This window comes from Odocoileus virginianus, chromosome 27 (genome assembly GCF_023699985.2).
Source record: "Odocoileus virginianus isolate 20LAN1187 ecotype Illinois chromosome 27, Ovbor_1.2, whole genome shotgun sequence".
NCBI lineage: Eukaryota > Metazoa > Chordata > Mammalia > Artiodactyla > Cervidae > Odocoileus > Odocoileus virginianus.
The window spans coordinates 42736284-42761503 of record NC_069700.1 but is presented as its reverse complement, the minus strand read 5'-3'; the positions used below and the strand labels follow the sequence as shown (position 1 = coordinate 42761503).

At 50.9% G+C, this 25220-nt stretch overlaps 3 protein-coding genes across 5 annotated transcripts; 2 read left to right on the top strand and 1 right to left on the bottom strand.

The window, feature by feature from the left end:
* Positions 1-1108: 1108 nt before the first annotated feature.
* Positions 1109-12824, top strand: C2 (complement C2). Of its 3 annotated transcripts, XM_020897271.2 has the most exons (18): positions 1119-1393; positions 1554-1763; positions 2345-2530; positions 4262-4435; positions 4516-4614; positions 4793-4926; positions 5994-6132; positions 6738-6878; positions 7676-7765; positions 10469-10609; positions 10734-10828; positions 10920-11031; positions 11149-11314; positions 11426-11502; positions 11637-11728; positions 11908-12034; positions 12193-12242; positions 12380-12824. In XM_020897271.2, the coding sequence occupies exons 1-18, from the start codon at positions 1348-1350 to the stop codon at positions 12548-12550; spliced, it is 2250 nt and encodes a 749-aa protein (XP_020752930.1). In that variant the 5' UTR covers positions 1119-1347; the 3' UTR covers positions 12551-12824. The 3 variants fall into 3 exon arrangements, with proteins under 3 accessions (XP_020752929.1, XP_070312857.1, XP_020752930.1); XM_020897270.2 differs by having other exon boundaries at positions 1109-1393; positions 11149-11502; XM_070456756.1 differs by lacking the exon at positions 12193-12242 and having other exon boundaries at positions 1114-1393; positions 12380-12517.
* A 412-nt stretch (positions 12825-13236) lies between these two features.
* CFB (complement factor B) lies at positions 13237-19259 on the top strand. The gene is made up of 18 exons (XM_020897274.2): positions 13237-13416; positions 13513-13746; positions 14180-14365; positions 14511-14684; positions 14901-15002; positions 15108-15244; positions 15525-15663; positions 15987-16118; positions 16391-16492; positions 16585-16722; positions 17184-17281; positions 17420-17537; positions 17744-17897; positions 18002-18078; positions 18286-18395; positions 18490-18622; positions 18698-18747; positions 19059-19259. The coding sequence occupies exons 1-18, from the start codon at positions 13353-13355 to the stop codon at positions 19203-19205; spliced, it is 2295 nt and encodes a 764-aa protein (XP_020752933.1). The 5' UTR covers positions 13237-13352; the 3' UTR covers positions 19206-19259.
* A 144-nt stretch (positions 19260-19403) lies between these two features.
* On the bottom strand, positions 19404-25187 carry NELFE (negative elongation factor complex member E). Its single transcript, XM_020897279.2, has 11 exons — positions 25089-25187; positions 24569-24651; positions 23158-23227; positions 22920-23065; positions 22368-22442; positions 22209-22246; positions 21700-22019; positions 21431-21575; positions 21226-21280; positions 20872-20974; positions 19404-19574 (listed from the first exon to the last, which is right to left on the bottom strand). The coding sequence occupies exons 2-11, from the start codon at positions 24641-24643 to the stop codon at positions 19477-19479; spliced, it is 1125 nt and encodes a 374-aa protein (XP_020752938.1). The 5' UTR covers positions 24644-24651; positions 25089-25187; the 3' UTR covers positions 19404-19476.
* Positions 25188-25220: the final 33 nt, after the last annotated feature.

The following is a 25220-nucleotide window of genomic DNA, read 5'->3' as shown; positions in this document are numbered from 1 at the left end:
CAAAAAGTGGGATGAGTTTGAAGATGTTTTAGAGGAGAGGAGGCATGTCAATGACTTGAAATTTGCAATGAAATGTTACACACCTCTTCTCTGTAAGGGAATTACTCCTTGTAAGCCAAGTGATATTAAATGTAGTGTTCTCATTTCTGAAGACATTCATTATGTCATTAAACAGGTGATGCCAGTGGTAGAGAACCTGCCTGCCAATGCAGGAGACTTAAGAGATGCGAGTTTGATCCCTGGGGTTCCAAAGTGTTGCACACGACTGAAGCTACTTAGCCCGTACACATTGTTTGATGAATATTAAAGACTTTTGTGGGATGGGGAGGCTAACGCAGTAGCTCAGAATTTCTTTGCTTCCTGCATTTCATACAAAATGCACATTTTAATTAAAAATTTTTATTTTTCTGTATGGCTGGTAATTTAATATCTTTTTCTTTTGCTTTTAATTTTATTTATTTTTTGGCTGCATCGAGTCTCCACTGAGGCGTGCGGGCTCAGTAGTTGTGGTGGCAAGCTTAGTTGCCCTGTGGCATGTGTGATCTTAGTTTCTCTTCCAGAGATAGAACCCGAGTCCCCCTGCACTGGAAGGCAGATTCTCAACCACTGAACTACCAGGGAAGTCCCTTGCACATTGCAATTTAAAGGCACATTCCAAATCAAAAATATTTTCACTTCTTTGAATAATCAACCCAGATTTATTTATTTTAAAACCTTGGGGAATTTTTATCTACTGGACTTTCCTTAAAAATGTTCTCAACCTTTTTCTTGTCTCTAAGTGTTGATTTCATTTTTATTCCTAAGGGAAGAAAAAGATGGTGTATCCTCCTAGGCATCAAGAATTTTTAAGACAATTAGTTTAATCCCTTGGGGGCTTATGTTGAAGAAGACAATACTAACCTAGGCTCTGAGGAAGTATTTGTAACATCCACTTGGGAAAACCCAAAAGAAAACCGAAACTTTACTTAAATAAAATGTTTTGCAATCTCAGTTGGTTTGTGTGCTTTAGACTATTCATGTAAGAGTGTGTGGGCACGTGTGTCTGAGAAGCAGAGGCGGTGGGGGAGCAGTGGGCAAAAGCCTGTGGTGCAGATGAGCTGACTCTAGGGATGTGTGGAGACTAGGGAGACAGGGCAAAACTTTCACCCCCTCAGCTCAGCCCCCAATCCCTGTTTATGGGTTTTTTTTTTTCCTCCTAACAAGGGAACATTCCCCCTTGCCACTCCCTAGTGTTCTGTCTCTGGCAGCAGATGAAGCAGCTGCTGAGCCAGCTCTGGTTTTCGGGAAGTCAGATGACCTTTTCCCTCTCCCGGTTCTCTGCCTGTCCCTGCCCCTGAGGTAGACACCATGGACCCACTGATGGCCGTCCTTTACTTGCTGCCCCTGTACCCAGGTAGGAGCAGGGGAGAGGGGATGCTGGGGTCCTGTGGGGCCGGGCTGGTGCCACCAGATTGAGTTTCCACGTGTGAAACGGACAATCTCTTCTGCTTTCCTTTTCTCATCTGTGCTTTCCTTCTCTGCTGCATTTCTGAGTCGTATCCCCATGCCCGCAGGTTTGGCTACAGCCACGCTTTCCTGCCCCAAGAACGTGAATATCTCTGGGGGCAGTTTCACCCTCAGCAACGGCTGGAGCCCTGGGAGTATCCTCACCTACTCTTGCCCCCTGGGCCGCTACCCGTACCCGGTGGTGACAAGGCTGTGCAAGAGCAATGGACAGTGGCAAATTCCAAGATCCACTCGGTCGACAAAGGCGATCTGTAAACGTGAGGCTCCCTGCCAGTGGCCACCTCGGGGACTCCTATTTAGTTTGCTCAGTGTGGGGCTTAATGTGACTCAACGGGGTGGCAAAACTCCTTTTCCACAGGGCTTTTCAAAATAGCAAGGAAATGTCTACTGCCCACAGCAAGGCATTGTAGGCAGACTATGATGGAGATTGTGGGGTACTAAAGCCAAGGATGATGTTTAGAGGTCTTGACAATCTGCCACACGGTACTGACCATTCAGAATGGATGCTGAATGGTCCAGGCGTCCTCGGTTTTGCCATGTGTCACCCCTCTAGTTACCCACTCCTGGGACATCGGAGAACACCATGGGAGGGACTGGGGTGGTCATAGTTCTCACGGGGCTGAGAGAAGTGACTGTTTTTAAATCTATTAGATTGAACTATGTGAAATTGCTAATATTCAACCAATTGTCAAAAGTAGCAATTTCACAGGCATCCACCTAATATTTTGACAAGCAACTGGCTCTTGCCATGCCTCCAAGCTGAATATCACCCACTTTGGTGGGCAGTCCAGGTGTCATCCCTCCATCCTTGTATTATCATCCCCTTCTCTCCCTCCAGCTGTTCGCTGTCCAGCCCCTGTTTCCTTTGAGAATGGTGTGTACACCCCACGGCTGGGGTCCCACCCGGTGGGCGGCAACCTGAGCTTCGAGTGTGAGGATGGCTTCACCCTGCGGGGCTCAGCTGTGCGACAGTGTCGCCCCAATGGCATGTGGGATGGCGAGACGGCCGTGTGTGACAATGGCGGTGAGTGCCCTGACCCATGGCTGCATGGGGGCAGGGGTCTCCTGGGAGCCCTGGAGCCAGATATGTGCCCAGGGAGCATGTGTGGGGTCAGGGACCAGGTGTTTCTGTTGCCAAAATCATATTCCTAGAATTTGGTCAATTGAGGTCTATAGTTACATATCTCCAGCCTGTTAGGCTTCTGGCTCAAGGAAGTCGGTGCTAAGCTTTGGGTCCAGCAATAAGGCTGTAAATGCTCTGTCCAGCTTTTCCCAATGCCTCCAAGCCAGGCTGGTACCTGGTCCCCCTGGGCTGTTGCAGAGAGGATGTGATGAAAGGAAATCAAGTGTTGTGCTCAGCTGCCTTGCCTCTGGAGACAATCTGAGTTCCAAGCCCAGCTTTGATTTTGACGGCCTTTGGGGAGGTTATTTAACCTCTCTGTGCCTCAGTTTTCACATCTGTAAAATGGAGACGGTGAGAGGACTGACTGCAGGGGGTTGCCGTGTGGATCGAATGGGTTGCCTCTGGAACAGCTCCTGGAATCTGTAAGCACCACATATACTTATGTCATGGTCATTACTGCCCTTGTGAAAGACTGGGGAGGGGGGCTCTGCTTGACAAAAGTGGGGTTCCTGGGATTCCCTGGAGCTACATTTGCCTGTAGGTTTTAGGAGGTTTCTAGGTCACAGTTCTAAATACATAATACAAAGGACTCAGTTCACGAGGCGGTAGGACCATACCCTCACCTGGAGCCCAGCTGCTGGCTTTCTAGTCACAGCCTTGATTCTTTGACAACAGCCATTTATTCAAACATAAATATAATTCACTTGAAAATTGAGGTTTAATCTATCTAAAGTGTACAGATTTTAAGTATTCACCAAAACTGAGTGTCCACCATCTCAGGAGGCTCCCTGCTGTCCCCTTCCACAAGGTAACCTTCTCCTGACTAGTATCTCCATAGATTCGTTTAGCTTCTTCTTACACCTCAAACAAGTGGAATCAGACAGACTGTGCTCTTTTGCATCTGGTTTCCTTTATTCAACATTCTGCCTGGGAGATTTATCGATGTTTCCCTGTGTACCAGCAATTTGTTATTTTTTTATGCTGTGTAGTTCCATTACATACTACAGTTTATCTCCTGTTGGTGAGCATTTGGCTATTTCCAGGTTTTGGTTATTGTGAGTAAAGCTCTATGAATACGCTTATATATGACTTTGGGTGCACTAGACACTTATCTCTCTGGAGTATATTATTTGGGAGTGGAGTTACTGGGTCACAGGTTGGCATCTGTTTTCTTTTAGTAGAGGCTGCAAAAAGTTTCTCGATAGATCATCAGCTCTGGTTGTCCTCTGACACCTGGAATTGCCCATCTTTTTAGTTTTAACAGTTCTGGTGGGTGTGCAGTGATGTCTCATTGTTTGCAAATGTTCTCTGTGGAGGGGTGGGCTCTTCAGCCTCCATCTTCCCTGAGGTTCTGGTCTGGTACTAGCAGAGACCCTGGGTTGGGATTGGGATGTTTTAGGTGGCCACTGAGGCCACAGAGTTCTAAACCTTTTCCCTACTTCAGGTTTTTCCATCGGCACCCCTGGGAAGCACAGGTATGATGTCTCCCAAGGGAGAGGCCAAGGGACCCGCAGAGGCTCTGAGGGTTTCCAGAGGAGGAAGAGCCTAGAAGGAGAGGGTGGGCGAGCCGGGTCCGGAGTCCGGAGGCTGAGGAGGCGAGTCCCTGCTCACCTCCATCTTTGTTCCTCGCAGCCAGCCACTGCCCCAACCCGGGCATTTCCGTGGGTGCAGTGAGGACCGGCTCTCGCTTCGGCCTTGGGGACAAGGTCAGATACCGCTGCTCCTCGAATCTGGTGCTGACAGGGTCTGCGGAGCGCGAGTGCCAGGACGACGGGGTCTGGAGTGGGACGGAGGCCATCTGCCGCCGTGAGTAGCAGCTCTGACCCTTCGGACACTGCTGGGCCCCCACCCCCGGACCCAGCTGACCCCATCGACTCTCCCCGCAGAGCCCTACTCCTACGACTTTCCTGAGGATGTGGCCCCCGCCCTGGGCACCTCCTTCTCCCACTTACTTGCAACCACCAATCCCATCCAGCAGAAGACAGGTGAGTGCTTGAGGTGGGCGTGGCAGGGGCGGGGCAAGATTGGGGGCGGGGCAGGAGCCTACGGTGGGGTCACCCGGGCTGAGCTGACTATAAGAGAGGCAGAGGGGTCTGACCGCCTTGGCTAGAGAGCAGGTGGGCGGTGGAGGTCTGAATCTCCCCCCTTCCACATTTCTCCCAGAAAACTTGGGTCGCAAAATACAAATCCAGCGTTCCGGTCATCTGAACCTCTACCTGCTCCTGGACGCCTCTCAGAGTGTGTCCAAAGATGACTTTGAAATCTTCAAGGACAGCGCCTCCCGCATGGTGGACAGGGTCAGGAAATAGGAGCCTGCGGATATCGGCTGCCTTCCTGCACTGTCTCTGTCTCCTTCCCTTCTCAGAATCCCATTCACAGCCCACTTCCTCCAAGAAGTCTTCCCAGATTATACACATGCCATGGATCATGAATTTAGAGGATACTATTTTTCATTCGACAAACACCGTTGGGGTACCTACTGTCAAGCACTATTCTGGCTCCTGGGAGATCACAAAGATGAACGAGGCTGAGATGCCACCTTTCAGGAATTCTAGAACAGTGGTCTTCACAAAGGGGTACCCAAAACAGTCTGTGGGGTGTGTGTGGCAGAAAAGTACTAGTAATCATGTGGAATAACCGTAATTTAACTGAAATGAAGAACTTAATAGTTTCCTTTTAAAATTTCAATCTTTTCTATACATTTTAAAATGTGTACAATATATTTGAGCAGTGATACACTTTATGAGTATACTTTATAAATACATATACCTATATTGAGGTATGTGCTCAGAATGTTTCTGCTTACAGAATGCATGAACAGAAGAGTTTGGAAACCACTGGTTTACATTTCTTGCCAGGACTTTGCTTGGGAATTATGCTTTTCACAATAGTTTTTGTAGATATGTATTTTCCCTCCCTGCGCCATTGGAAAGAAGGCAGCTTTTGTGTTCCTTAGTTTCTCTCTTCAGATATAAAATTAAGTAAGCCACTAAGCCATGAGGCTGTAAAATGCTACAGGCAAGGGCCGATAGGTTTGAATTCTTCATCTTTCACCAGTGGTGTGATCAGGGGCAAGGTAACAAGTCTCAGCATCCTCATCTATATAATAGGGACCATCACGACCCCTCACATCATTGATATGAGGATTAAATGCAGAGTGAACCTGTCAAACAGAGGAGAGGGCCAACAATTGTCAGTTTCCTGGCTTCCTTAAGCAGCCACCTCCCAGGAAGGAATTCTCCATGGGCCTTGCCTTTGTCGATCTCTGTCTAGGCTCTCTATCTCCTCCAGGGCCCATTGCTGGCTCTCTTACCATCTTCTTTTTGGTCTGGGGGCCCTTCACCCTCTCATTTGCCCTTCACAGATCTTCAGCTTTGAGATCAAGGTTAGTGTTGCCATCATCACTTTTGCATCAAAGCCCAAAATCATCATGTCGGTCTTGGATGACAGATCCCGGGATGTGACTGAAGTGGAGAACAGTCTGAGAAATATCAACTATAAAGGTATGATGCCATCAAATGAAGGTGATGGGAGTGGGAGTAGGGGATGAGCTCTCTGTGCCTGCAGAGACTCTGGACAAGTTCGAGAGAGAGGCCTCTTGGTGGCATTCAGGTCCCAGGGTTCTGGGCCTAATGTTCCTTAGATTGGGGTGGCTTCCCAGTCAGGTTCATGGTTGGGGAGTTGCAGCTCCTACCAACACCTGGCTTGTTCACATGTGCTATGTGTCCAAAAGCATCATGCAGGTCTTCAGATCCTCCCTGAACCACATGGTCTGGTTTTCATAGTCTCCTCATGTCATTATGAAACTACCTGGGTGGTAGGTAGCAGCTGGTTGAAACAATCCACTTTTTTTGGAAACCCCATCTTCAAATTCTGGGATTTTAGGATGAACTTTAGTGCTGTTATGCAATGAGCATTTCTAAAGGGAAAGGTTTGAAATGTTTGAACGGGCAATGATGCCAAATCTCTAACTGAATATCAAAGGTCGGTCTTTATCAAATCAGTTGATAATTGCATTTCCAGTGTTTGGGGAAAATAGAGTGATTCCCTTCTCCCAGGTGGTAGGTGGAAGGTTTCTAAGACAGCTTTTCATCTTCACATATTCCAGACCATGAAAATGGAACTGGGACCAACATCTACGAGGCCCTCCATGGTGTCTATATAATGATGAATAACCAAATGAATCGGCTCCATATGAACCCAGTGGCCTGGCGGGAAATCCGACATGCCATCATCCTTCTGACAGACGGTAGGTATTGTTGTCTCTGTGAGTAAGCCTGCCACCGTGGAAGGAGCAGCAATGTGGGGTCAGAAGACCTGCCTTCTGGTTCTCCCTCTGCCATGTCAGGCCTTGGTTTCTTATTTCTAAAGTAGAAACAGTGCTGATGATGATGGTAATGACAACCATGACAATTATTGATAATGGAAGCTGCCCTCTTTTCTGTATATAGTTTGTTTATTTGTTTTTTGGCTGCACTGCATGGCATGTGGATCTTAATTATCCAACTAGGGATCAAACCTGAACCCCTGGCAGTGGAAGTGCAGAGTCTTAACTGTTCATCCTCCAGGGAAGTCCCCTTACACAATTTTTATGAAGAGCAATAAGTACTTTGTGTAAGAGTGCTTTATGATTATGTATTAGTTGTTACCACCTGGGAGGTCACCTAGAGGGAGTTGGGTGGGAGGTGTGGCTCTGCAGCAGTGATGTTGAGGTCCATGGATGAAAGGCAGATTGGGTAGTGGATCAGGGCTCTGCCATTTATCTTGATTTTGTCCAAATCACACAGCTCCTCTAGAAATCAGATTTCCTATCTATAACATGAGGAGACCCACACTTACAGGGGCTTCACGAGAATCAAATGAGATAAAGTATTAAGATGCCCCTGACCCAGTGCTAAAGAATTTCCGTGAATAATGTATCTTGAAACTCCAATAGGGAGTGTAAGTGTTGAGGTTCCCAGGATGAATGCCTCCCCACTTCTCCAGGGCTGAGGGGATCGTGATGCATCCATCTTAATGAACAATTCTTTTTCCTCCTTGATCCAGGAAAGTCCAACATGGGCGGCTCTCCCAAGGTGGCTGTTGACAATATCAAAGAGGTCTTGAACATCAACCAGAAGAGGAAAGATTATCTGGGTGAGCCTCTGCCCCTGCCCTGCCACAATCTGTGCTCTCTGCAGAGAACCCAAGGACCACAGCCAGGAGTTTCAGCAACTTGGCTATTTTTCTCTGCATTTCATTTTTTTGGCTGCACTGCACACAGCATGAGGGATCTTAGTATCTTGACCAGGGATCAAACCTATACCCCCTGCAGTAGAAGCGCAGAGTCTTAACCACTCGACCGCCAGGGAAGTCCTTGGCTGTATTTCTATTGAGACCCCAGGCTGTGTTGTTCTGTATGCAGTCAGCCAAGGATCACATTGAAGAGTTTGTAGTCAAACTACAAACCTTGAGTTTGTTGTTTTAACCTTGGGTTCATCTTTGGTTGGCTGTGACCGTGGGTCGTTTCTTTACTTGTAAGGAGGATATAGGACAAGGACCTACCTCACAGGCCAGTAAGGGCAAATGCTCAAACATTACTTGGTACAGAGAAACTCACGTGTGCAGTGGTGGTGACCACCACCACCACCATCATCATCGTTGACGTCATTTTCATTCATCAGCTTTTGTTCCACGAACCTCTCCGGGAAGAAAAGGTCTGGAATCCTTGTAGGGACTGTCTCTGGCCTTTTTTCCATTAGCAGTGCAGTTAACTAAGGCGTTGGCAGTTGCAGTCTCTAAAAGAACAGTTCCTCTAATTCAGACTAAACAAAAATTGCACTGACCTTTGACCAGAAAAGAACTTCAAAGAGAAGTGCTCCAGATAAGGGGTAGCAGTTGGTTTGGAGGTCCCAAGTTTTACTTTCCCCTTGGGTTCTCTCTTTTCTGCTCATGCCACCCATTCCACCTGCTCCTTGAGGGTAAGCAGATTTCTTTGGGAAAACCCTTGTCTAAGGAAGGCAAAATCCAAACTTCACTCCGTAACTACTTAGCATCACTGGGCCAGAGTTAAATGCTTGAAAACACCTTCTTAAAAAGAGGCAGGAACCTCAGGGAAATAGATAAAACACATTGCTATTGTTGTTCAGTTGCTCAGTTGTGTCCGACTCTTTGTGACACTGTGGACTGCAGCACGCCAGGCTTCCCTGTCCTTCACCATCTCCTGGAGTTTGCTCAAACTCATGTCCATTGAGTTGGTGATGCTATCCAATTATCTCATCCTCTGTTGTCCCCTTCTCCTTCTACCCTCAATCTTTCCCAGCATCAGGGTCTTTTCCAAAGAGTCGGCTCTTTGAATCAGGCAGCCAAAGTATTGGAGCTTCAGGTTCAGTCCTTACAATGAATATTTAGGACTGATTTCCTTTAGGATTGACTAGTTTGATCTCCTTGCAGTCCAAGGGACTCTCAAGAGTCTTCTCCAACACCACAGTTCAAAAGCATCAATTCTTCAATGAAAACACATGGGATGTGATAATCGTCCAGCTTCCACTTTAACTGCATAAAAGGACTATGAGGAGTATAAAGGGTGGGAGAAGGCTAGACTCGGTGGCCACCCCGGGGCAGTTCTGACTGGCACCCACACTGGCTCAGAGGTTGGTGTGAATGGTCATGTGGATCCAGGTTCTCCAATGGGAAGAGGTGGCTTCAAGTCTTTCTCCCAGAGCTGGCATTTTGTAGAGGATGAACAGATTTGAAGCTGTGCCTCCATGCTACATCATGAGTTCTTTTTCATTCATTTATTCATTTAAAAGTCCTCACCGAGAGCCTCTTTTGGGCCAAGCACCACTCTAACAATACAGCTGTAAACAAACAGAAGAAAATGCCTGTTTCTTGGGGCTATCATTCTGGAAGGGGGCGATAGATTAGTTTCTTAGGGCTGTGGCAACAAATGGTACAAATTTGGGTGGCTTGAAACAACAGAGATGCATTCTCTCATGCTCAGGAAGTAGGAAGTCCAAAATCAAGGTATCAACAGGGTCGTGCTCCCACCGGAACCTCCAAGAACCCTTCCTTACCTTGTCCAACTTCAGGTGGCCCCAGGCATTTCTTAGCTTGGGGTAGGATTATCCAATCTCTGCCTCTCTTCACATCACTGTCTTCCCTGAAGGTATCTCATGTGACATCACATGGTTCTCTGTGTTGGTGTTCGGATTCCCTTATTCTTGTAAAGGCGTCAGATTCGTCACTCCCTCCCTTTCCCCATCCAGCGAGACCTCACTTTAACTGATTTTATCCGCGAGGACACGATTTCCAAATATATATGAGCATATTCACAGACCCTGGGGGTTAGGACCTGAACATACCTTTCAAGAAGACACAATTCTACCCACTCCAGGCATTACACAAAATAAATAAGGAAGCCATGTGGCACAGTAGAGGGTGACATGCACTGAGGTATAAAATGAAGCAGAAAAGAAACAGAGATGTCTGGGTCATTGCAGTTTTATACAAGGAGGCCAGAGCAGGCCTCCTGCGATGGGGACATTTGAATCAAAGCTTAGAAATGTAAGAGAGTGAGGCATGTGGGAAGCCTGGGGGTAGGAGTGAACCAGGCAGGGACAAAGCTCATGCAAAGGCCCTGAGGTGGGAGTGTATTTCAGGAAATTAAAGGATGCTGTGTGACTGGAAGAGACTGAAGGGGAGAAGTGGTGGGAAATGAGATCAGATATGTAGTGAAGGGGCGGGGAGGGGATCCCACTCATGTAGGGCTTCATGGGACACAGCGAGTTCCCAACTACAGCCTCCTGTACTGCGGGATAGCAGCTCACTGTGAGATTCTGCTAATTCCCTCCCCCTCAGACATCTATGCCATTGGCGTGGGCAGCCTAGATGTGGATTGGAAAGAGCTGAATAACCTGGGGTCCAAGAAGGATGGCGAGAGGCACGCCTTTATTCTGAAGGATGTGCAGGCGCTGAGCCAGGTCTTCGAGCACATGCTGGGTGAGTGCGCTTCACCCTCTCTGGAGGGGGTGGCCAGTGTGGAGCCAGCTGAGGGTCCCGGCATGGCACCTACTCACAGCGCCCCTCACCGGCCTCCTTCACCATCTGCTCTTCACACCCACAGATGTCTCTCAGCTCACAGACCCCATCTGTGGGGTGGGGAACATGTCTGCCAATGCCTCTGCCCAGGAGAGGACACCCTGGCACGTTACCTTTAAGGTACCTGGAAGGAGGGGTGGGGCTTGGATCCCAGAGGTGCAGCCATGAGCCAGAGACATAGCAGTCCCTGAGATCACCTGTCCCCCTGCAGCCCAGGAGCCAGGAGACCTGCCGGGGGGCCCTCATCTCTGACCAGTGGGTCCTGACAGCCGCTCACTGCTTCCGCAATGCCGAGGACAGCACACTGTGGAGGGTCAGTGTGGGTAAGGAAGGGCCTGCACCAGATTCCCGATTCCCTGGGCAGAGCTCCCATCTCTTATTCCCAGCCTGTGGCCCCTTCAGGAGCCCTGGTCCAGCCTAATCTGCTACTTTGTTTCCAGGGGATCCCAACTTTCAGGGGGGCAAAGAATTCCAAATTGAGAAGGCAGTGATCTCCCCGGGGTTCAATGTCTTTTCCAAGAAGAATCAGGGAATCCCGGAGTTCTATGGCGATGACATCGCTCTGCTAAAGCTGACCCAGAAAGTGAAGATGTCCAGCCATGCCAGGTGCCAGAGTCTGGGATGGGAGGGCACCCTCTACAGGGGAGAGTGTCCTGGGGAGCCCTGGATGAGGGGACACCAAGGATGGGCCTCTGTGACCCTGGTCCTTCTCCTCAGGCCCATCTGCCTCCCCTGCACAGTGGGGGCCAACCTGGCTCTGCGGAGACTCCCAGGCAGTACCTGCCGAGACCACGGTGAGTGCTGGACTCAGGGTGCGGGAGGGACTGGCACCAGGGTTTCGGGGATGATATCATGGGCTGTGCTGCAGTCCCCAAGTCAGGATGCTGGGTAAAGGGACCAGCACTGACATCCTTGTCCTTGACTGCAGAGATGGAGCTTCTGAACCAAGTGAGCATTCCTGCTCATTTTGTGGCTTTGAATGGGGATAAGCTGAACGTTAACCTCAAGACAGGGTCAGAGGTGAGGGTCTCAGGTTCTGGATGCTGTTGGGAGGGATGGGATTTCTCTCTGCCTCCCCTAGCTCTGGCTGCTTTCTCCCTCTGACCCCAAGTCATCCCTCCTCCTGGGCCTAGCTGCCCTGCTAGGGTCCCCTGGGCTTGCTCACTCCATCCTTCTGTCCTCTTCCGCCCCTCCTGCAGTGGACAAACTGTGTCAGGGTCGTCTCTGAAGACAAAACCACGTTCCCCAACCTGACAGATGTCAGAGAGGTGGTGACAGACCAATTCCTATGCAGTGGGACCCAGGGGGATGACAGTCCCTGCAAGGGTGAGCCCCTCCTCCACCCACTTTCCACCCACAATCCCCACCCTGGAGTCCGGATTCCCCAGGGGAAGGCCACCTGTGTCCCTTGTGGCCAGCATGCATGCCCCGATGCAGCGGTGATGGTCGGCAGGATGACAGTCTCTGTCCCTCCTTTCTGGTAGGAGAATCCGGGGGAGCAGTTTTCCTTGAGCGGAGACTCAGGTTTTTTCAGGTGAGAAAGGAGAAGTTCACAGGACTGGAGTCACGGGATCTCCGCCTTGTTGGGGGATGAGGCAGGCCTTTGAAGGACCTAAAGAGGTTGGGGCTGGGACAGGGGAAGCCCCCCACTCCAACCTTTTCCTCTTCTAGGTGGGCCTGGTGAGCTGGGGTCTCTACAACCCCTGTGGCAGCTCCAGTAAGAACTCCCGCAAACCTGCGACCCGTGGCAAGGTTCCGCGAGATTTCCACATCAACCTCTTCCGCCTGCAGCCCTGGCTCAGGCAGCATCTGGAGGGCATCCTGAACTTTGTGCCCCTCTAACCTTGGCCACCGAGCCCTCTGCTGACCTGCCAGGACCTGCCGTCTCTCCAGTCTACCTCTGAACGCCCACCCTCAGCCTCCAAGACTCATCCGCACTCCTTGCTCTGAACACATCCCCGCCTCCAGGATCCCGGAGCAGCGGCGCATCCGCGCTAGGGAATCCCCGGCGCTCCTGCCAGCGCTGACCCCTCCCTCCGCTGTACTTGGCTCACTCTCCTTCCACTTACACAGGAAATTACCTAGTTATGAAATTAATAAAAACCAATGATTCCCACATCTGTCTGTGCCTCTGCCTAGGGGCTGGCCTGGGAGGGGAGAGAAAGGCCAGAATGATTCCAGGAACCACCAAGAAGGCAGGTCAGAGACCTTGCTGGACAAACAGCGGCTGAACTCTGCTCGGTAACAGAGTCAGCAGGGGTGGAGGGGGCAGTGTGGGCCTTATATCTAGTCCTCAAGGGGAGGTCTGGGCTTGTTGGGCAGGACAAGGGGCGGAGAGGAGGTGTTGACTGGCAGAGTCCTGGACCTTGGGGAGCCAAAGGTGGAATTTTTGCAGTTTCTGTTTCCTTGATTGGCAGCTCAGTGGGGCCCTCCCCGGTTGGACATTCCGGAAAGTGATGTGGGTAGGGAGGGTGGGGTGAACAGCAGGTGCCAGAACAGGATTGCATAAAAGGCTGGAGGTTGTGGGGGGCAGGGGAAGGGAGTGTGACCAGGCTCAGGTCTAAAGTTTCAGTTTGGCCATCAAGCCAAGCGGACTTGCAGCAGAAGCCAGGAGAGGCCCTTCTGCCCCCAGCTCCGGGTCAACATGGGGATTGGTCGCAACCCCCGACTCTGCCTGGTACCCTTGATCCTGGGCCTCTTGTGTGGAGGTAAGTGAGATCACAGCTCTCCTCCCTCCACTCCTGCTCCCCCCACGATCCATCCTCAGCCTTGTGAGGCTGGGCCTCACCAACTTTTCTGTTTAGGTGTGGACATGACGCCACTGCCTGAGGCTGGGCCCCAAAGCCTCTGCCCTCTGGAGGGAGTAGAGATCAAAGGTGGCTCCTTCCGGCTTCTTAAGGCGGGCCAGGTGCTGGAGTACTTGTGTCCTTCTGGCTTCTACCCATACCCCACGCAGATACGCACTTGCAGATCCACAGGGTCCTGGAGCACCCTGCAGACTCAAGACAGAAAGATTGTCAAGAGGGCCGAATGCAAAGGTTGGAGGGCAGGGAGGATGGGCATGGGCCGGCTGAGGGACGGAGCAGGTGGCAGCCAAGGTTCAGACTTGGATAAGTCTAGGCTTGAGTGGAGACCAGGCAGGCTGACAAGTTGGGCTGAGCACGGGTCAGTGCTGAGTGAGGGCTGGAGGTGGGATGGAGAGAGAAGGAAGGGGAGCTAGACTTTACTAAGCATTTACCCTGTGTCAGGCAGCCCCAGCAGTTCAAAGAACACTTAGAAATGGGGAGGGGGGAGCATCAGGACTCGGTATGGGTGGAGGTACCTCCAGGGGTCGAGGGTAGTAGCTATCCTTTGGGGCTGAGAAGTGATATTTCTCAGTGACAGGGTCCCTGAGACCAGAAGGCTTATCCTAAAGGGTAGCCCTTCCCTTCCAGTAACTTCTTCTTGGTCTCCACCCCCTTACCCTCAAAGCAATTCGCTGTCCCAGACCACAGGATTTTGAGAATGGGGAGTACTGGCCCCGGGCTGCCTACTACAATTTGAGCGATGAGATCTCTTTCCGCTGCTATGATGGCTACACTCTTCGGGGCTCTGCCAATCGCACCTGCCAAGGGAATGGTCGGTGGGATGGGGAAACGGCTGTCTGTGATGATGGAGGTGAGAACCGTCCCCCCAGTCCACAACAGCTCCTTCTCCCTGACCATCCTCAGCTTGAGGAACCAGTGCCGCAGCTCGATGCTCTGCCTTGCCCTTTGCGCCCCAGGCTTTGGCCCTCACCAGTGTGTGTCTCACACTTTTGCAGCGGGGTACTGCCCCAACCCGGGCATCCCTCTTGGCTCAAGAAAGGTGGGCAGCCAGTACCGCCTTGAAGACCGTGTCACCTACTACTGCAACCGGGGGCTCACTCTGCGTGGTTCCCAGCAGCGAACATGCCAGGAAGGTGGTTCTTGGAGTGGAACAGAGCCTTCCTGCCAAGGTGACCCTTGATCTGTACCCTCAAGTCAGACCCTGCTCTCCCATCCGCACGTCCCCTCGGAGCGCAATGCCTTCTCCCGCTGCCGCCACCCAGCTCCTTCCTCCCTTCTAAATCTCCCCAAAGAACTTCTGAGCCCTTCCCGCCCCAGAAGCCCACCATCTCCTGTCAGTGTCCCTGACCTCCCAGACATTTGACCTGCTCTCTGACCTCTCCCAGACTCCTTTATGTACGACACTCCTGCAGAGGTGGCCGAAGCCTTCCTGTCTTCCCTGACAGAGACCATAGAAGGAGTTGATGCCGAGGATGGACATAGCCCAGGTTTGAAGGCAGAGAGGGGAGGCGGGGCAGGGGGTTGGGTGTGGGGTGGAGAAGGGGCAGGAGACCTATTTGTTGTGGAGCCTGAGCCTCTTTGGTGGCATCCAGGGGAACAACAGAAGAGAAAGATTATCCTGGACCCCTCGGGCTCCATGAACATCTACCTGGTATTGGATGGATCAGACAGTGTGGGGGCCAACAACTTCACAGGGGCCAAGAATTGTCTCAGAGCTTTCATCGAGAAGGTGGGAACCCTGAAAGGACCTCACTGCCCTGCCAAGACTAGTTCCCAGATACTCCCAGCCACTCAGAGCCACAGGGTCCCAGAAAATCTCCAGGTGCTATTGTGTCCTCCTTTCCTTTTACCAGTCCTTTAACCTGGACTCCTCCATGACCCCAGGGTGATGAGTCAGTCTTTGAATCTCTTACTAAGGACTTTCCTATCTGTCTCAGCTAAGCTGCTGAATTCTCCCAACCATATATTCTACTTTTGATGCTGTGACCTATTGCTCCCCTCGCCCACAGGTGGCAAGCTATGGGGTGAAGCCAAAATATGGTCTAGTGACATATGCCACAGAACCCAAAGTTTTGGTCAGAGTGTCTGACCCAAAGAGCAGCGAAGCAGACTGGGTCACAGAGCAGCTCAACCAAATCAACTACGAAGGTCAGAAGTCAGGGAAGGGTGGGAGGTTCACTTTGGGGTCAGAGAGGTCTGAAGCTTCAGGAGTGTTGTGGGGAGGGTGTAGTAAGACCACGTGGTGGGGCAGGGAGGACTACTTTTTAGTCCACGGTTGGACAGCATGGTCACTGGAAAATGGGGTTTGGTGGGAACCCTTTGGAACTGAGAGGGTCACTTTGTTGTCAGAGGGAGGACAGTGGGGTGACAACTCAAGTTGACAGATGTGGGATCCCAGTTGCAGCCAGGCCTCTGGGGTCAAGGGCGGCTTGGGAGATCAGGCGAGGTGATGACATCTTCCCTGTTCACAGATCACAAGTTGAAGGCAGGGACTAACACCAAGAGGGCTCTCCTGGAAGTGTACAACATGATGAGCAGGGAAGTAAACCAACTCAGAGAGACCTGGAACCACACGCGCCATGTCATTATCATCATGACTGACGGTAAGAGGGGCGTTTCTGCCTCTGTTTCCCCACCCTCTCAAACCAGCTAGTGGTCCTGAGTCCACACATAACACTGGACTTGTGGCTGGGGGATGGTGTGCTGCTCTTCCCTGTGCCTTTACAAGGAGGGACCTTCCACTCCGTGATCTCTCACTCATGATCTCCTCTCCAACCTGCTCACTCAGCCCTGTATGTCACTCCTTCCAGCCTCTTTATCTTCCTGGACCCTCTTCCTTCATGTCTCCCACCCTCACAGTCCATCTCTCCTGCAGGTTTGCACAACATGGGTGGGGATCCAGTCACTGTCATTCATGATATTCGGTACTTGCTGGACATTGGTAGAAATCGCAAAAAACCAAGGGAGGATTATCTGGGTGAGTTTTATTGCCTAGGACCCAGCACCCCACTTTATTAGCTTCTTTCCTGCGCCAGGGCCAAGACCCTCACTCTGTTTTTTCTGTCTCAGACATCTATGTGTTCGGGGTTGGACCTCTAGTGAACCAAGAGAACATCAATGCTTTGGCTTCCAAGAAGGATAAAGAGAAACACGTGTTCAGACTCCAGGACTTGGAAAGCCTGGAGGATGTTTTCATCCAAATGCTTGGTAGGAAACTATGGAAGGCTATAAGGAGATGGTCAGGAAACTCAGCCCTCCCCAGACCCCTCAAGGTCACTCATTCTTCCACTCCTCCTAAAGCCCTGGCAGTCTGGAAGCCCTTTCTCACCTCCTCTACCTCCAGGTCACTATTCTTGCTTCCTGGTACTTTCCACCCCCTGATCTCAGAATCACAAGTTCTGAAATGATGCAGAGACCTTTCTCAAGTCCCTCCTTTTACAGATATGGAAGCTGGGGCCAACAGAGGTGAAGAAATGACAAGTTAGCAGGAGTTGGGCCTGAACATGCCCAGGTCTCTGAGCTTAGTCCCATGATTCCAGTGGTTCCTTGCCTTCCCTTCCCTCTTTTGGGCATCTGCTCCCCACAGACACATTGGCGTCCCTCCCGCAGACAGCTGCCATTTGGAAATGAACTGTCCCAGCTTTTAGCACAATCTCCTTTCTTGCCAGATGAAAGTCGGACACTGGGTCTCTGTGGCATGGTTTGGGAGCACAAGACAGGTACTCCCTACCACAAGCAACCATGGCAGGCCAAGATCTCAGTCATTGTAAGTGCAGTGTCCTGGTGGTGGGGACTTAGGGGAAGGGAGGTCAGGGTGAAATGAAGGTTGGGGGAAGGGCAAGGCACTCTTAATCAGATTGTGACATTTGTGAAAGCTGAGCTTTCCCTCTGCTGCTGTTCCCAGCGCCCTTCGAAGGGACATGAGAGCTGTATGGGTGCTATTGTGTCTGAGTACTTTGTGCTGACAGCTGCACACTGTTTCACTGTGGATGATGAGAAACACTCAATCAAGGTCAGCGTGGGTAAGAATGCAAACCATCAATTCTGAGCTTCTGTGGCGCCCTCTGGGCAACACTGCTTCCAGGGCCCACACTTTTCACCTGTCATAACAGCCCTTCCTGTGCATGCTATCAGTTAGGGATGGGGATTTAGGTTAGGGATGACATGCAGGCAGGAGGCTGCCTACACAGACACCGATAGTCTAGAAGGACCCCCTCTCCTACTTCAGGATCAAAGAGGCAGGAGCGGGAGATAGAAGAAGTCCTATTTCATCCAAATTATGACCTCAATGCAAAAAAAGCAAAAGGCATTCCTGAGTTTTATGACTATGACGTGGCCCTCATCAAGCTCAAGAAGAAGCTCAAGTATGAGGAGACTATCAGGTGAGCCATGTGGATTCTGAGAGAAAAGGCCGGGAGAGGCAGAACCAGGACTGGAGCAGGCCCAGGGTTCACGATCCTTGAATTTCTCCATCTCTCCTCAACAGGCCCATTTGTCTCCCCTGCACTGAGGGATCGATTCAAGCCTTGAGGCTTCCAAGGTCAACCACGTGCAGGCAACAGAGTAAGACATGTTCAGGGAGAGCAGCTTGTTAAGGGTGAGGCTCTGAGACAAGGGGGGGGGGGTGGTGAGGGGGACCACAGGGAGAGCAGGTGATGCCCTGCCCAGCCGCCAGCTCATGGGAAGGGGTGGAGGGCCACTTGATGACAAAGCATGAGGCGGGGAGGGGAGGGAGAGTGCTGAAATGACCCAGTCTATCCATCTGTAAAGTGCAAGAGCTGCTCCCTGCAAAGGACATCGAAGCTCTGTTTGTGTCTGAGTCTAAGGATTCTAAGAAGACCCTGACTCGGAAGGCAGTCTACATCAAGAATGGGGACAAGGTGAGGAATGTGGGATCTTGAAGTCCCCAATTCTTCCTAAGCAAGCTTTGTTCCTCACCCTCCTCCCCTCCACACATCCCCATCTCACCTACAGAAAGCCAGCTGTGAGAGAGATGCTCTGCACGCCCCAGGTTATGACAAAGTCAAGGATGTCTCTGAGGTAGTCACCCCCAGGTTCCTCTGCACTGGAGGTGTGTCTCCCTACGCTGACCCCAACACTTGCAAAGGTGAGAAGGCTCTCTGGGTGTGATGTGAGTTCTGAGGCCTAAGAGTCTTTGCTTACAGCATCATCTTCCCTGCAGGTGATTCTGGTGGCCCCCTGATTATTCACAAGAAGAGTCGCTTCATTCAAGTGAGTCTTCCCTTTCCTATCTCTGGGGAGATGCTGAGTGGTCAGCATGGGCCCCAAAACAGGAAAGCTCACTGCATGTGGCTGAAAAGAGGTAGGGGGTGGGGCAGAGCCTGCCTCACCTTCAGACTCTTCCTTGAACTGACCAATTCAGGGCCATGTGTCTGGTCTGTGTGCCAGGGGACAGGACTGAACCGGGTCCCTAGTCTAGTCTTCCCAGGTCAGGTCAGTTCAGATGCAACTGGCAGTAACTGTGCTTCCTGGGATTAAGGAGTTCTACCAAATGATTCCTGACAACCCCTCGCTCTCTCCAGGTTGGCGTGATCAGCTGGGGCGTTGTGGACGTTTGCAAGCGGCCACAGCAAGTACCTGGTTATGCTCGAGACTTTCACATCAACCTCTACCATGTGCTGCCCTGGCTCAAGGAAAAACTCCAAGATGAGGATCTGGGTTTTCTATAAGGGGTTTCCTGCTGGAAAGGGGCATGAGACCAAATTAAAACAGCTGCGACAACACCTGTGTTCAAGATCCTTTTGGGGTAAAGGAGTGGGGAGCGTGCACTAGTCATGTGGTTACAACTGAGATCACATCTAATAGCCGTTTTTAAAGGCTCAACCCCAATCCCAAGTGCTGAAAAACCAGAGGCTGAGGGAGATGGGTGACCTTCCACCTCAGTGTTTTACTGAGATCAGCATTGGGGCAGATGAGGCACACGGAATCCAGCTCCATTCCCTAGAAGCCGTCCACAAGGTTTTCCTTGTAGACATCGTCGCTGTAGACAATCTGAGTCCTCTTGTCCCGGTGGCAGCCCTTAGGGCTATTCTGGACAGCTGGGGAGGGAGGAAAAGTTTCGTTAAGGTCTGAGGGAGAGCACTGAGAAGACCTGAGGCCCAGAGTGTGACCACCTCAACTCTAGCCTCTGGCCTTCAGATGCCCAGTTTCCATGCTGCCCTCTGGTGGCCAGGATGGCTTCTCTACCTTTAGCCCCCTTAGGCCTGTGGCTACCAATCCATGGCCCCAGTAAAGAGTGTGCCGTTATCATGGCACACGCAAACACTGTAATGAGTGTTTTGTCCTCAGAAATAACCCAAATGTTATTCTTGACACATGTGAATAATGTTAACCCCCTACTTCCAGTCAGTACACCAAAAATGAGAAAATCTCTATAGCCCTGTTAACATGCTGGTCCTTCCTGGTTCCTTCTTTAGTATAATGGGATACTCTTGCTCCAAACTCCCTCGTGCCTACTCCTTTACATGAAAATCTACTTCGGGTGAAACAGGTTATTCATTCCATCAGGAGAATTCATTCCAGTGTAACTCTGGCCCTCAGTATTCTCCCTGGAGTTGTCCCTTCCCCTTTCCTCCCTATACTTCATTCCCAAGGATTTCATTCCTGCCACTCTGGGGCTAGAGGGAATCCCCCATGCAAGCCCCCATCCTCTTAGAGCTTTCATCTTGATGCCGTGGATCACTTCCTCCTTCTCAAAGCCTGTATCCTTCGGTTGCAATGACCCAGGACCTTCACGTCCTGTTCCCAGACCTCTGACCTCTCCTTTGTCTCCTATGTTGCACCCTCAACTTCAGCCTAACATATCAGGAGGGCTGGGGCCATATGGGGCATAAGGAGCACAGCCCAGCTTCCTCCCATATTTCCTGACTATTTATTCCTCAAGTCCAGTCCTGGCTCATTTCTCTTCTGCATTCAGTCTCCCCTGCAACATTATCGTGTTGTTTTGCAGCGGCCCTATGATACAGGTGACTCCAGTCTACATTTTCAGTCCTTACCAAACACCTGTTTCTGATTCCTAACTTCAAAGGCCTATTTTATAAAACCAACTATACTCCATCTCAAAATGAATAAGGCCACATGAGGTGCTTACCTTCTTTACCAACCTGACTCACTCCCACTTTCTTCCTTGTTCCAATCAACACTTTGAAAATGGTTTCTAATACTTTTCTCTCCTCCTGCTTCTAACTGATAGAAGGCCTAAGGATTCTCCTAATCCCCACAGTTTCCACACAAAACCAGATCTCTAGCCCCTCTAGGGGACCCAGGGACAGGCAGGAGAACAACATGGGGTGAGCTGTGGGCAACAGGATGAGAAAGGAAGAATCCCCTTCTTACCCAGGGAGCCCCAGACAGACTTGCCCGTGGCGGCATCCAGCATGGGCTGTTTTCGGGCAATGCTGACTTTGAGCTGTACAGACTCCACTTGGGTCCCGTTGAGCTGGGGCAGAAGAGGGGAGTAGGCAGAGGATGGGGGCAAACATTATAGACAAACCAAAGGAGGATTTCCAGAAGCTGTCATCCTAAGAATAGAGTAAGTAGGGACTTGAGAATATAAGGTTTCCTGCATGAATAATAGGGAAACACTTTCTTTGTCAAGAGGAAATGATTTCCTCCTGGCTCCCAGTATTTTAGAGAGAAAATATGAGGATAGCAGGAGGGATGGGAAGAACAGATCTGGGAAGTCCCAACCTCAGCAACGGCCTGATCTGCTGACTCCATCTTTTCATAGGTGACGAAGGCACAGCTGGGATGAGAAAACACAGGGTCAGTAGAGGGCCTACGGGCTCCTCAGGACCCAGGCAAACCCAGTGTTACAGGCTGTGGAGACAGGCCAGCTTCCTCCCTCAGGTCTCACACCCCAGGTCCTCCTAGGACAACCCACTGTTGTCCTTACTTTCTGGGTGGGTCCATGGAGAGGTCAATGATGTTTCCAAAGGGAGAGAAGGCCCCACGGAGGAGGGTGGGTGTCATGTCTTCTCCATACACATAGAGAGTGTTTCCCTTCCGAGGGGCCCGGCGTTCAGGGAACGAGTCTGATCCTATGGAACATCAGAATCCAGTCATGAGACGTAAGCTTAGCTTATCCTCCACTGTAGAGTACACTTTAGTAGGACCCACCTACACCGTATCTGAAGTCACTTCCCACTAGCCAAGATCACTCACTGCGGAAAGGGCCCTCTCGGTCTCGCTCCCGGTCCCGGTCTCGGTCCCTGTCCCGCTCTCGGTCCCTGTCCCGCTCTCGATCACGGTCTCGGTCCCTGTCCCGCTCTCGCTCTCGATCCCGATCTCGGTCTCTGTCTCGGTTCCGCTCACGACTGCGGTCCCGGCTGCGGCTTCGGGGAGGGGAGGCTGAGGAACGGGCACCACCATGTTCTTCGTAGCCCCAGTCAAAGCTTCGAGGTGGGCCATCACCAGCTCCTGGGCCCTCTGCCTCTTCCCCATCCGGCCCCAGTTCCCGAAGCCGATCACTGGAAGACACGAAGCTGGGGAGCAGCAGACAATGAGGATTGAAGGGGGCCTTTACCCCATCTTCCCGGATCCCACACAGACTCAACACCCCCTCTGCAGCCCCAGCTCTTCCCACTTCATTCCCAAACCTCCTGAGGACCCAGGCAAGCCTCTCGTGCCCCCCAAACCCCGCCAACTGGGATCCCGACCTATCTTTCTCTAACCTCTCATACAGAGATTTCCTTTGTGGACGTCTGGACGACTGAAAGAGACCAAGAACAGTTAAGACAAGTCTGAGTGGCTGGCATATGGCCTCCAATATGTGTGTTTCTCATTTTTCTCAATCCCCCATTCCTCAGAGACAGAAAACTGGAAACCATTACCTCCTGCAGGTCGTCGTCAGCAGATACGCTCCTCTGGAACGGTTGGAAAGTGGGAACCGGCCCCTTCTCAGGGTCCTGGGAAAGTGGGAAAGACCTACCTCAGTGGGGGAGCAGGAGGCTGCCTATCGGGGGTGGGGGGCTCCTCTTCCCTCACCCTCCTCTTGGCTCCCCTGGCCTTTTTTTTTTTGTTGTTTCTTACTTGACTATGTGTTATTTTACATAAAAGACTTAATACACACTTGAAGCATTTAGTTTACTAAAAACATCTTGAACCTAATGACTTTTTCAGCCTTTTCAACTCCTTAGAGAACACAATCCAACAGATCTATTACATGATGGATTAGAGTCACAGAATACATAAAACAGAGGAGAATCTGGGAGGCGTCTAGTTTCTTCATTTTATAGATAAGAAACCTGAAGCTCAGAATGGCACTGCAACTTGTCCATGACTGAACTGGCATTACCTTCCCCCTACACCTACCTTCATTCCAACTTGGAAGGATGCCCTCTGACGTGGAGGATCCCGTGAACAACCTTTCTGCCTGTGCTCACCTTTAACTTCCCCTCTAGGGTCCGAGAACGCTTGAAGCCTGAGTTCTTGGTCTCGGCCTTGATGGCACTGATGGCTCCTGACTTCACCAGCTGCTTTGCCTGCTCTGTTGCTGTGGCCGTGTCCACCACAGGCTGCTCTGACAGTGCTGAAGTGGCAAGGGAAAGAGGTTTATTATGTTGGCCAGAGGTCAGCTGGTGTGCTTACTTTTAGCCTATCCCCGCCTCCCCTGTCACTCACAGCGTTTGACACCGCCTTGGCTGGCTGTGCTGCTGCTACTTTGCTTCTTCAGAGCCAGCAATGCCTTTTTCTGGGAACAAGAGTGAGAAGAGAGGGATTGATGAGGGCCAATCCCTGGCCAGGTCTTCTCCCAAGGCCCTTGGGCACATCACTCCGGGTCTACCTTTCTGAGAGAAAATAATGCAAACGGTGGCCCTGGGGAGGTATACTGCAGCTGACCTGCCTCTCACATATAGTCCCTCAGATCACATACACCAGCCATACCTACTCTAAACCATAGTATCCAGAGGCTTTGCAGAGTCTCATATTTTTCAAGTTGAAAACAAGGAACTCAAAACACAGACCATGGCCCCCGGATACACACTGCAGTTTAGTATAAGCCTCCGTGCCTTCTTAGGGGCTTCGTCCAACCACTCCTACATGTTTAATAAGAACACACCAATGCTCTGAAACAGAGATTTGCAAAAGAAAGAGACACAGATCCTCCTCCTGAGCTCACAGGCTGAGAAAGATGATGACCTGATTGAACTGTCAAGACTGATCATAAGTGCAGACTGGAGCTGAAAGCAAGTAAGATTTTTCTGATGCAAATGGTTATTAAACCGGGTCCTGAGTAGGATCTACATAATGCAGGCTGAGAGGAAAAGGCATTTTAGACAAAGAAAACAGGGTGGCAGAGATGCAGACATAAGAAGGTTTTGAGAATGTGTGTTTTGGGACCAAGGGATAGTTCTATAGGAAGAAAGGTCAGATTAAAGCTTTTTATAGGCAATGCGAAACCATTGTGTTTTGAAAAAAGAAGGGCAGTGTTTAGTATTTTCAATGCATCGTTTTAACAGGAGTGAAAGTCTGTCCAAGAGAAGAATCTTGTTGAGAGACCGTTACAACAGTCAAAGTGAGCATCAGCAAAGACCAGATCTAGGGAATACATAGGAAAAGAAAACAGAAGAAATTACTTTAAAAGAAAAATGAAGACTTGGCAAACGTTTGGCTACACAAATTGTGCAAGTGATGAGATATTCATCTCAAACAAATCAAAGAAGTGAATGCAGACAGTCCTTTTTGGAAGACCAAATTTAGTACAGACAAGAGGACAGCTTCAGTTTTGGATATGTGAAAATTATCAGTAAGACACTAGATGGCATTGGAAAAACCAAGCTTGGGATCACCAGTTCTTAGGTGGTACTAAAAGCCATGGAAAAGGAAGACAACTCCATGGCAGACCACATAGAAAAGAGAGAAAAGAAAGTACACACTTGGGAAAGTCCATTTCTGAAGTTACACAGAGAGATGGTAAGCCTCCAGGTATTAGCTAGAGGAGTCCCCACCCCGCATCCCCTCACACTCACCCCAGGTGTTCTCAGTGTAGAGTCTTTGAAAGTTTGGGCCATGCCCACACACACTCCCTCACCTTTTTCTTGAGTTTGTTGAATTTCTTCTGCAGAGCCTCCTCCTCCTCGCTCAGTCCGGGGGGTATCACCAACATGGTGGCTCCTGGTTCGGGGGCAGGGCCCAAGACATCTTTCTCCACTGTCACCGCCCAGAGTTCACACGCCGTCCACACTGATCCCGATCCCACCCCTTCAGGCCTGCCTACTCCTATCTTTTGCCTTTCCCTACCCCTTGCTTAAACCAGGCTGCCGTCCAAACCCCAGCTCGTCGGGATCAACCAGCATTCCCTTCTGTCTTCAGGAATCACGGATACCAGCGCCTTGGGGCACCATGTGGCCCAGGAAGAGATAAATACCCCCTCCGTCGCCAAGACGATGGCACCAGACCCCCCCTATCTCGCTGGAGTTAGTATGGAATAGCGGGGTCCGAAAAGCAGAGGAAGCAGTGGAACGCGCGCAGCGCTCTCAGAGCAACGAAAGGGGCAAGAAGACAGAAGGAGCTCGGAAAAAGAGGGGCGAAGGCTGAGGAGAAGGCCTTACCTGAGGGGGCGGCAACCGGGGCCCCACGATCTCGGGCGGCGCCCGCGCGGGCAGCGGATCCCGGGCTCAGAGCGATGACGTAGCGAGGGGCGGAGAACGCGGTAACCAAGGCGGCCCGCGCCGCACACACTT